At 41.0% G+C, this 12,414-nt stretch overlaps 1 protein-coding gene across 1 annotated transcript in view; it reads right to left on the bottom strand.

Annotated features, from left to right (window-relative positions):
* Positions 1 to 12,414, bottom strand: part of draxina (dorsal inhibitory axon guidance protein a) — a 65,720-nt gene that overhangs the window by 15,967 nt on the left and 37,339 nt on the right. The window contains exon 4 of the mRNA XM_039756156.1: positions 11,058 to 11,181. Coding sequence (XP_039612090.1) covers positions 11,058 to 11,181 — 124 coding nt within the window. The remainder of the gene's footprint in view (positions 1 to 11,057; positions 11,182 to 12,414) is intronic.

Genomic DNA, 12,414 nt, shown 5'->3' with positions numbered 1-12,414 from the left:
GTGGCCCTGTGTTAGGATATAGTGGGTTGGACACTGATTTTCTCACAATGCCTTCACTGTCAGTCAAAACTCTGATAACCATTCTGTAAACTTATGCTAAACTATGCTTTATAAAAAAGTGATTCTTAAGAGTAAATATATAATAGTTTCTGGACGTTTACCATATTTAAAGATTATGCAATTTGCTGTAGTCAGGCTGACTGATAGGTGACTGATCTGGAAATCTATTAGAGTGTACCTTGCAAGTGTTCCACATTCTACTACATAAGTATGGAAAAATTATACGTGAAAAGCCATTATGAAAGATATACTCCTTAAAAATCACTCTATCATATATACAGAAACAATGTAATGGAGGTCATACTGTCGGTATGGATAGACACTTTGAACTAGAAATAATTAAACTTATGGTTCAATCCTCACCACTGAAACACTGTGCAACTCTAATGGAGATAAATAATCTGTCTGTGGTACTATAAAATAAACTGCATAGATTAACAAAGTTCTGAAGTTACGTAGAGTGAAGCAGCTTCAGATGATGTCCACTACATATATAGTTTTTTGTCATATACAATGTTTATGTTATTAAGCTACATTCATTTGTCTCTCTCACACACGTTCACTTATATATGCGGGTACTTCTTAGGTTCCTTACCAAAAGCCAAAGAGATCAGCAGATGCTGAAGACCATACTGCAGTGCCAAGCAAAAACAGTATATTTCCAGAAGGAGCTGCTCAGTTTTCTACTGGAATGTGAAATCTCAAAAAATAGTGATATGGACAGCCTGTCATCATGCTGGTGGGAAACCTTGTTGTAACTGAGCAGAGTGTCCTGTTACAGTTTTAGAACAAGAAAAAATAAAAGTAGACAACCCTGGTATTTTTAGTGCTGCCCCTTACATTTTGGTTAAAAAACATTCTGGCCATTGCACCTATACAATCTGTAGTCCAATCACTTATACCAGTGAAAATGTAATCAGCAGTTAAATACATAAGCTGGAATGGCAGTGGTGTGATACCATGCAAATCTTCTCAATTGACCTAGTGCTTTAGTATGGTGACTGCACAATCGCTGATTAATAATCCAGATAGTGAATGAAGCAAACCAACTGTCCAGCAGATAATCAAATGCTTGAACAAAATAAAAAATGGAAAAGCCTGAGGCACTTGCAATATTACTTTGAGATAATGAAAGCCGGTAGCAGTGAATGTATTAATTGGCTGTTAAGCATTTCCCACAATGTCCCAACTAACAAAAGAAAACAGAATGCACGACCTACAAAAACCTCATTCTGCTGTTTAGCCCAAGTACTCTGTTCACACATGTATTACTGTTGTGTGTAAAGGCCAAGCTCCTGTCCAAGTGCATTACCAGAGAGCCCACTCAATAGTCCACAGAATCATCATACGACTGACTCTGCTTGAAGCAAGACTTGAGCACAACTGTCCACTTTGGATTACCTACTTTAACCTCAAGGAATGATCGACTCAGTGAAAGTTTTGTCTTTTTCTGACTGTGGAAGCATGTCCAGGATTTGTGCAGGGTTTTAGTAAAACAGTGAGGCAGCTCCAATCCCTTGAGTGTAGGTGAAAGCCATTAGGGAAATAGTGAATTATGTGTAACATGCACCTAAGCAGTAAGTGTGGCTGTCCCTCATTGATGCTCTGTAGGTCATTTGCCACACCTGTACTTAATGGGCGTAAAAGGGGTTGAAAGTGAAAAGGAAAGAAAATACTTCAAGGATGTGGAGGAGGTGGGGGGAGAAAACTCAAGAGAGAGATGAACTGAATGAATGCCTTGATAGGCCAGTGCAGAGGAAAGGAAGCAAGATGCTTGGGAAGCCCCATGTGGAGTGAAGGGAACGTCACTCGAGTGGTCAGTTGACTCCTGCTGAGCACTGTGAAGGAGCAGGAGTGGCTGATTGCTCTGGTAGTTGTTTCACATATCCCAAAGGATGATGGTGGGATAAGGGATCAGAGCTTGATGGCCACCATATATGTTTAGGGATGGTAGTGAGGACCATGCACTCCAGCATCTCTGTCTGCTGAACAGGCCATCTTGGTGAACAGAGGTATCGGATCTAAGAGAGAGAGTTACACTGGGGCTTGGACAAAAGATAAGGAAAAAACAATAGCTGAATCTAACTATTTTATTTAATCCTTGATTTTAACCTATTTATTAACTTTATTTATTCATGAACTTTATCCTCCACAAAGACAATACTTTTTTCCAATAATTATTTTATTTATTAAAGATTTGCACTGCACCTTTTGCACACTGTCTGGTTTAATTGAGAATAAAATGCACAAAGCACTTCTCACCATTTGTTGTTGTTTGTGTCCTCATTGTCCTAGACCATCCTTGGGACATGGCTATCAATGTCCCAGGAGATAGGATATGCCAAGTCTGCGGGTACCTGGGGTTTAATCATACTGATAGGTCCAGGGGTTTTCAAAAAACACCATTAGTCTAATGAAAGATCAGGACACTGACGTATTCAGCTTCATGCCCATAGATGGTCAACTGTCAGACTGATTTGAGATCAATTGGAGCATTTTTCAAGACTCAAGTAAACACCTCACTGCTAGGCACAACATTTACCAAGCCAGACTTTGCATCTGCTATGGCACTGCTATTTTAAATGGTGGAGGTGCTTTTGCCCATTCTCCATATTACACAGCATGAAGCCAGTCCAGTTGACGTAGAACTAAACTGCTTTGAGACAGAGTTAGGGCAGACACAATAAATTCCAGTACATTTCACATTTGCTATCACAGTATAATGATGGTTGACTCATTCATCTGTCTCATTAATATGATAAACAATATTGACAGCAGCAAATCAGAAGTCACTCAAAGAACTGCAAGTGCTTGTAACTGTATGAAAACACCAGACAGGGCTATTTGTCATTCAAACATATCACTTGTGACCAAAAGTTTTCTGTACAATTGGTATATAATACCAGTCCCTGCACTATGTGCAGGATTGTGGGCAATGGCAAACTCAGATAAGAACAAACTAGATGCTTTTAATAACTAGTGTCCATGACAAATCTTTTCAATATTATCTGTATGATACATAAAGAGGTTAGCAAACACATCAGAAAACTATCATGAGAAACAGACAACTGTGACCACTCAGGTACACTGTTTGGAACAATCAATTGCCTGATCACATAACAACCCTGTGGATGTGTATTGTAGAACTACTACAAGAATGAAAGTGTACAGATGGAAGACCAAAGCACATGTGGCTCGAAACCATCCAAGATGAACCTATGTTCACTTAACTTTGGACTTTTCAATGTCTAGAAAAAGCCAAGAAAAGAAACATTTGGCAGAATCTTGTGAGAAAAAAACAATATCAAGAAGGATTTGCTTCTGATGATTCTAGATATATTATTATGTTTTTATAATTAAACTAGCCATGGTACCTGTCAAAGACAGGTAATAGAATAATTAAAAAATATTTGCTATCTCTTCCTCAACATCTACCTTCTGTGGTTTTCCTCTGTATTTGTGACTGAGAACGCCTGTTAACTGGCGCTCCCTCTCTTTCAAGCGTGTTCCCATAAAGCCTGCTTCACAAACTCTATCACTATTTTTGAGGCGCTGTTCTCACAATGTTCGCATTTATACTTCTTGTATTTGAAGGTGACTCTCCCAGTATGCTTCATATGCCTTTACTCATCCTTATGTGTCTCAAACTTGTACTGACCAAACAGACTGCTCAAATGAACTGGACACACAGACCTTAGTGTTTTTCTGTATAGTAGATTATGGTAAATAGTCTCTAAAATGGACTTAGCTACCTAAACAGAAATACACTGAAAACATATTGGAGTTTTAGAAAGAGAATAATTTTAACTGCATTTAATTTCCCATCTATGAGATATGTTGAACCATTTAGAATGCACCTCCTTTAAGCTCTCAGTTTGAACGTCTTTAAAGGATTTGCCAAATTGTGATTCATAAATATTTGTGTTAGTGTGAAATAAAAGAATCAAAATGTTCATACAGTATATAGATAGAGAACTCTTACTCTTGATGAGAATGTTTTTGCCAGAATCCTGGTGTCACATTTTAAAATAGAAATGAGTCTTTAAGATTCAGGGTTTTGTTTTATTTTAAATAAAAACAGACATAGAGGTATGCTTCTGGTAGCAACTCATTTCTCAGGTCTTCTTGAAATACTGATTAGAATTTCAGTCGACAAAATTTTCCACAAACCCTGTATTGATTACTAGTTTGAAGAAGTCAGTTCTTTTGTGGAAACTGTTTATTGGAGACAGATTATTCACATACTGTTATTATATAATTCTTAAACACCTTGTTTGATTTATTATGTTTAATCAATGTTTTATCCATTAGCAGCATTAATTTCAGTAATGAGGCATGTAGCCTTCTTTCTACTATATGTACCTGTTGTGCTAACATTCTATTTGTTTTTCCTCATGTGGAAGACCAGCCCTGGCACAGACAGGCAGATACCAATATGTCCAACACACACGTTTATTTACACACTATTTACAAATAAATAAAGTCCCGCACACAACCCAATGTTCCTTCACCAATCACCCCAGTCCGGGCCTCTCCAATGTCCAGCCTTCCTTCACCACCTCAACTCCTCTCCTCTGAGCTTCGTCCACTTCCACCTTACTCCGGCTGATGACTGGAGGGAGGCGGCCCCTTTTATTCCCACCTGCATGTGCTCCAGGTGCCTCATTATGAGCTTCCTGCAGCACTTCCTGGTGTGGCAGAAGTGCCACATGAGCACCCAGAAGCACTCCGGGTGTCCCTGGTATTTCTTCGTGCTGACGTCCAGGGTTCCTTATTTGTCTGGGTGCCCCCTGGTGGAGGCCACGGGCCTCTATAGGGTTGAGCCTCCATGCTCCATTCCTGTGGTCGCCATACAAACCAGGGCGGCTGCCCTCTCATGGTCCGGGGGAGGCATACTCCTTCTCTCGGTCCTTCTAGGTGTCCCGGCTGGGCACAGCCCCCAGCCGCTCACCACACTCTATATCTATGATGTGAATGCCCAATTTAAGAAACAAAACATTTTTGGTTAACAGACTAAACAAATATCACTTTGCCTGCAGGGTGAACCATTAAATATAAAGATAAGATACTATTCATGAATCTTCAGGATGTACAGAATTTCTATTTTGTTTACCTGTCTTGCTATTATTGTATACCTTATCCTTAATCAGAACACTAACTTCAAATATATTTCTCTACACAAAAAACACTTATGTCTATGACACTTAAGGTAAATGACAGAATATATCTGCCTATTTAATGTACATTATCAGCTGAAATGTCAAAGAACTGAATCATATGAGAAATGCAAAATAAAGTACTACACCTCTTCTGTGTATTTTGAACCTTGATATTGTATTATTTTTTTCATAAGCTACCCATTTGAGAATGAGAAAGGGATAGGATAAACGGACATTTCACTTCATTTCACTACAGAACTTAAAGTGTAGGAATACAGTATATATATATCTATACTAATAAAAGGCAAAGCCCTCACTGACTGACTGACTGACTGACTCACTCACTCATCACTAATTCTCCAACTTCCTGTGTAGGTAGAAGGCTGAAATTTGGCAGGCTCATTCCTTATAGCTTACTTACAAAAGTTAGGCAGGTTTCATTTCGAAATTCTACGCGTAACGGTCATAACTGGAACCTACTTATGTACATATATACTGGCCATAGCCTGCAGCTCAGTCGCTGTGTGAGGCGGAGTTGCGTCCCTCATCATCACACCTCCTACGTAATTGAGTGCCTGCCCATATAAGGCCGTCTGTCAGCGGCAAACCAATAGAAACACTCTGCCGCTAAACATTCGCGGGTGAAGGACTGTGCTTATGCAGAAGAAGATTAGATGGTCAGGGATAGACTAGTGTTTGGCACAAACTCAGCGAAAGTGCGAGAGAAACTTTTAAGTGCTGGGTCTTAGCTAACATTAAATAAATCCGTGGACATCACAAGATCGTGCGAGAAAGCACAAGCACAGCTGAGAACCTTCGATGCATGTACTCCGAGCACCTCACGTGAACTGACTGTGAACACAGTACGCAGACAACAAGCAAGAGCTCTAAAGAGCCATGAACAAAAAACGGATTACACAATTCAGAAGGCAGCAAAAGAAGATGAAGCGAGTGACGCATACGAGCATATTCATAAGTGCAGGTACTGCGGAAACAAAGCACACGGTGGAAAAAGTCAATGTCCAGCTAAAGGAAGACAGTGTAAAAAATGTGGTAAATTGAACCACTTCGCTAAAGTTTGCAGGACTGGGAAAGGTAAACCCGTGCATGCAGTGTGTGATGTCTCAGATAAAGAGGAAGACGAGCTGCTTATTGATGCAGTAAGAAAGGATCAACCCTCTGAAGCTGAACAAGCCTTTGTAGGCATATCAATAGGAAAGCAAGGTGTAAAGCTTAAGTTTAAATTACGTTCATAGACACGCTGCCGCTAAATATTCGCAGGCAAATCCACAACTTAATACCGGGAATGCCTGTTAAACATCTTAGATTCACGAGTGCCGTTTTGGGTAGTGAATACTTCAATGAATGTAACCGGTTATCTTTACAACGTTTGATAAACACGGAATGCAACTTGAACACAACACATCCTCCCAATTAAGAACCTAGTTGAAAGAAATAATGATAATCAAATCCTTGATGACAGCAACACTCATAACAGTCATAAAACAATTACATTGACAATTATGTTACGTTATTTTTTAAATGTTTCCTTTTCTTTTTCATGACTTCTTTAACACACTACTTCCCCGCTGCAAAGCATGGGTATTTTGCTAGTATATACTGTATATATATTGTAAAAGATAGCCTGACCACAGACAGACATGACATCAGAATGTCCAAACACACACACTCTTTATTTACACTAATTATACACTTTACTCAGTCTTTGTTCCTTTAGCCGCCGCCACTCCTCTCTCGCAACCTCCCGTCCTCTTCCACCCGACTCCAGTTCCCCAAATAGAGTGAGGCGGCCCCTTTTATCTTGCCTTGGATGTGCCCCAGGTGCACGATGATGAACTTCCGCCACACTGAGGAGTGCTGCCCTTGCACCCGGAAGCATTCCGGGCATACACCATACCTGGTCCGGCAGCACTTCCTGGTGTGGTGGAAGCACTGTCCACCAGGGCTCTAGGACCGTCCAGGCACCCAGGAAAGAGTAGTGCCGCTCTCCTAGTCCATCCTTCTTCCAGACGTCCCAGTGGGGCAAGATCCCTGGTCGTCTGCCACAATATATATATATATATATATATATTGTCAGGGATGCCAGGGGCGACGACCCGGCCGGGACGCCCTTAAGGACCGGAAGAGGGTCTGCGCCTGCCCTGGATCACGTGGGGGCCGCCACCCTGGTTGCTTTGGGGGCCACGGGTAGAGGGCTTGGAAGCCCAACCCTGTAGGGGCCCGTGGTCACCGCCAGGGGGCGCCCCAATGCCTTTGCAGCCCTGGACCTCAGCACTTCCGCCACACCAGGAAGTGCTGGGGGGAAGAGAAGAAGGGACGCCCAGAGAGCTTCTGGGAGTACAGCCGGCACTTCCGCCACACAGGGGCGTGTCGGTGGATGTTTGCCGGAATTCACCTGGAGCACATCTGGATGCTAATAAAAGGGGCCGCCTCCCTTCATTTGAGGCTGGAGTCGGGTGGAGGCAGGACAAGGCAGGCGAAGAGAGAGTAGAGGCGGCCCGAAGAAAGGTGTTGTTTGGCCAGGACTTTGGGGGGTTATGCGTGTGCACAGAAGACTTGTAAATATTTGTAAATAAACGTGTTTACGGGTGAAACAACATGTCCTCCTGTCTGTGTCTGGGCCATTTCCACAATATATGTATTGTATATTTATATTTGTATATTGTATACTTATATTGTATATTTATATTTATATATATACTAGCAAAATACCTGTGCTTCGCAGCGGCTGAAGTACTGCCTTAAAATTTTTATTAAGAAGAAAATTAAACCTTTTTAAACTGAGGGAAAATATACCAATAATTATTTGTTAAGGATCTCTTTGTATACCACATTGTGAGTTCGGCCCTCTGGTTGTAATATGACCAAGCTGTGCGCTGAGCTTACTCTTGAGCATGCAACGTACAGTTGGCCATGTGAACAGTAATCTTGTTTCAAATCTCACAGCTTGGATTGCTGCTGTCATAATCGGTTTGAGTTTCGTGGTTTGTTTCAATTACAACAGTATTTGTAGAACTTGTGTTGAAGAGACATTCGGCATCTGTCAAGCATTGTAAGTATACAACCGGTTTCGTTGATAACTTCACATCCAGCTTTTGAGAGTTTAAACATTCATTAACATCAAAGTGTCCACTACTGAAATCGTCACCTGTGAATCTAAGATGTTTAAGAGGCATAGGCGGTTGTCGAAAGGTGTAAAATATTTGGCCATTTCGGTACACTTGAAAGCGTCAACTGAACAATTCAGTGGCAGCCATCAACTCACATGCAGATCCATAGGTGAAGGGCTTGAGCATTTCACTCCTATAGTGCTCCTGTGTAGTATAATTATCTACTGTACTGTCATCATTCCACACCTTGAACCTGTCCCAGTCATTCAATACATAAGACACAATGTTCCTCCGGATATCAAGAGTGAGCCTGATATGGCAATATGTAACAAAGAGAATGGAAAAGGTAGGTGCCATCTCCAGGCATGGAAACCACTCGGTAAGTGACAGTTCTTTGATTGATGGTGATCACCTCGATAGACATGTTAATGAGGGTACGGTTGGAATGATAAAGGAAATGGGTACCTGAACAATGTAAAGTAAGTCTAAAATACCTACACAATAACTATAATCATAATAAATGAACAATAAAACAGCGGAGAAGCCGTGGATTAAATAAAAAGGATGTAGTTATCAACAGGGAGACGTGAATCCCGTGGCGAAGCAAGGAAGGGAATGTAGAGACTGGAGCGACGGACGGCCTTATATAGGCAGGCAGCCAACAACGTGGGAGGCGTTGGAATGGGGGACCCAACACCGCCTCACACGATGACCGAGCTGCAGGCTATGGACGTACGGTGTATATGTACGTAAGTAGGATTCAGTTAGCGTTGGGAACCCGCGTACCAAATTTCTTGAAGATAGACCCATATGTAACAAAGACCGTTGAAAAGTTCAATATGGAGGCAGACAGTGGCATCATACCACCGAAATAAGTACGTACATTGGTTTCGGTTAGCGCACGGAAGCCACCTACCAAATTTCGTGAAGATGGGGCCATAAATAAGAAAGTTCAACATGGCGGACACTGTCGACCGTTATGCGTAGAATTTCAAAATGAAACCTGCTTAACTGCTGCAAGTAAGCTGCATGGAATGAGCCTGCCAAATTTCAGCCTTCTACGTACACGGGAAGTTGGAGAATTAGTGACGTTGGAAAGTTCAATATGGTGGCCGACAGTGGTTTCATACCACTGAAATAAGTACGTACATCTGTTTCGGTTAGCGCAGGGAAGCTGCCTACCAAATTTCGTGAAGATGGGGCCATAAATAAGAAAATTCAACATGGCGGACGTTGTCGACCGTTATCGATTGTTATGACCGTTACGTGTAGAATTTCGAAATGAAACCTGCTTAACTTTTGTAAGTAAGCTGTAAGGAATAAGCTTGACAAATTTCAGCCTTCTGCCTACACGGGAAGTTGGAGAATTAGTGATGAGTCAGTGAGTGAGTCAGTCAGTCAGTGAGGGCTTTGCCTTTTATTAGTATAGATTTATATATATATATAAATATCCCGAATGATCACTGATCCAGGACCCCACTGTATTATTGCAGTGGAAAGCATGCATTTCAATTGTATATGGAAAACTTATATTCTGCTAGTTGGAAAAGCAATGGTTTTGTCCATCCATTTAGTCATTTTGGGCAATACAGTAGTGGTGAGGTGTCAGAGCTCATCCGGACTTCATTAGCTATACTAGCACACACTCACTTATTCATACCGGATCAATTTGAGTAACTAATTAACCTAATACACCTGACAGGTTTTTGGGATGTGGGAATAAAATCATTGATTGTGCATGATCTTTAGTGACATGGATGCCGGGACAGGCTCTGGTCTCCACCCTAAACTGCATTATGTAGTTTAATAATAATGATAATGGGTGGATGACTATGCATAACTTGGCATAAATGTAAAAATCTTTTTAAAGTTAACACCTTTCTTTTTGGTATATTGAAAATGAGTGTACACAATCATATAGAAATTCAATTGAGGCAACCCAGAGCTTGTTAGTTCTTATGGTAATGTCAAAAAGCACCCTACCATTAAAACAGAAGTTATGTAAGCTAATGTTTCACTTTCTAAGGAAAAGGAAAATGCTGCAATTTAAACATTACTGTTTATTGCATTATGCACCTGTGAGCCTACACTTAAAGCTCTCAAGCATTGGGACATTAGTTCATTAAAATTAAGTACTGTTCTTCAAAAGTCTTTAAACCTAAAACAGATGCTTTTAAACCAAAGACAGAACAAAGAAGAAGCTGCTTTTTTCAAACACCCCACACACACAGTCTGCTGCTCAGGATGATGAATTGGTTTGTCTCAATAAAAGATAAAAGCAAGCCATGTTCATAACTAACTACTGTAGGTTTCATAAATATATAAAGTTAGTCTGTGCCACAAGGTATCACAACTCTCCATGACAGTTCTTCTTCTTCTACAACCATAGTACAACCTTGCTGAGGTGGTCTGACTGCTAAGAACTGCTTCAGGAAAAATTAATTGTTTGGGTCAGGCACGAGTCAGTCTTTAAATATGTAAGTAGAGTATGTCCAAAGGAATATTTTAGCACAGTCAAGAAATAGACAAAAATTCCAACACCAAAAACAAAGTACTGGAAGAACCACTAAGGAAAATGTGATAAAATCAAAAGCACATTCTATAAAATGTCAACAGCTCCTCTCAACTGACGGTAAATACACTTGCCTTTCATAACATTATAATAAAATATTCTAAGTTACTGTCCTCATCAAGCAGTCCTTCTCACCTTTTTTTTTGGGAGATGGCCATACATCGGGTTTTAGGTCTTCATAATCCGTCCAGTCAAAAAGAGCCATGTCCAGCGTAGGCATCACTTCACCATCTGGTCTCACTCGGGTCTCTGAAGGCCTCTTGCAAATACAGCAAAAAAAGAAGCAAAGAATTAGCAAAAGCATGACACATTGTAAGAAGGAAGTAGAAATGGAAACCATAGATTGTTCAGTTTACAACATACGTACTGCTATTCTAGATAGATAAATAATGAAATAAACGAATTTGAGTTTACAGTCTGAACTACTACTACACAACAGGAATCATTTAAAGTACCAAAGTTAGAAAAGGACAGATTTAGCTAGAAATTGAAGCAGAATAATCTACTGTAGAATCTAATACAGAAAAAAACCCTCAGTTGTTGCCATGAATTAAAATGAGTTACATTTAAAATATACATTGTGGCGTACGGCTGGGGCCCTTGCCCGGCCGGGATGCCTATATAGTGGAAGGACCATCCCCTTCCTGCTCCTGCTAGAGGGCAGCCCCGCTGTGTTGCAGCGGTGCCTCGGACCCCCAAAGGGCTCCTGGGGAGTTGGAGTTTGGAGCAGCTCTACTGGGTTCCATGAGTGCTGCCAGGGGGCATTGCAGGAATGGCTGATCCCTGTGTGACAGCACTTCCACCACACCCGTAAGTGCTGCTGGAAGAAGATCGTCGAGCACCTGGAGCACTTCCGGGTGCCCTATAAAAGGAGCCAGCTCTCACTACTCTGAGAGCCAGAGTCGGGAAGAGGTGGACAAAGCTTGCTCGAGGAGGAGGAGGAGTGGAGGTGAGAGAGAGAGAACAGAAAGGAAGAGAAGTGTGTCTTGTGTACTGTGTTAGTGTTGAACTATACTGTACAGGTGGGAAACGAAGGAAAGCATTGCCTACAAAGAAAAAATAAAAGCATGTGTGTTCTGCATCTGTCTGTGTCTGGTTTGGGCGGCAGGAGCACCCTCTGCAGGCCACAATGTTCTGAAATATTCTATACCTGGCACAGGAAAGAATAAATCTTGGCCTAAAACAGTGCAGTTTTCTTTTAGGTTCAGGTCACATTAATGTAGAATGACTATAAGGGTTTTAATGCAAAACACAATAAATGCCATATTCAAACTTTTTTGAACTACTGGTGTAGAACAATTGTCAACTAAGAGTCCCATGCCACAATGACATTATACTTTAGAAAATGTCACCTATTTTACTGTCCAGTATGTTCAAATGTACGTTTCTCTTTTAGAATGTGATAAGAGTTACTTCCCTTTCAGAAGAGTTGCCATAAATACTGTAATAGTACAGCCGGTTGGATAATGGATGGATGTTAAAAATGGACTGA

The sequence above is a fragment of the Polypterus senegalus genome, chromosome 6, assembly GCF_016835505.1.
Source record: "Polypterus senegalus isolate Bchr_013 chromosome 6, ASM1683550v1, whole genome shotgun sequence".
Lineage (NCBI taxonomy): Eukaryota > Metazoa > Chordata > Cladistia > Polypteriformes > Polypteridae > Polypterus > Polypterus senegalus.
Note: the sequence above shows the minus strand (reverse complement) of the source record. Positions and strands in the feature narration are given on the sequence as shown.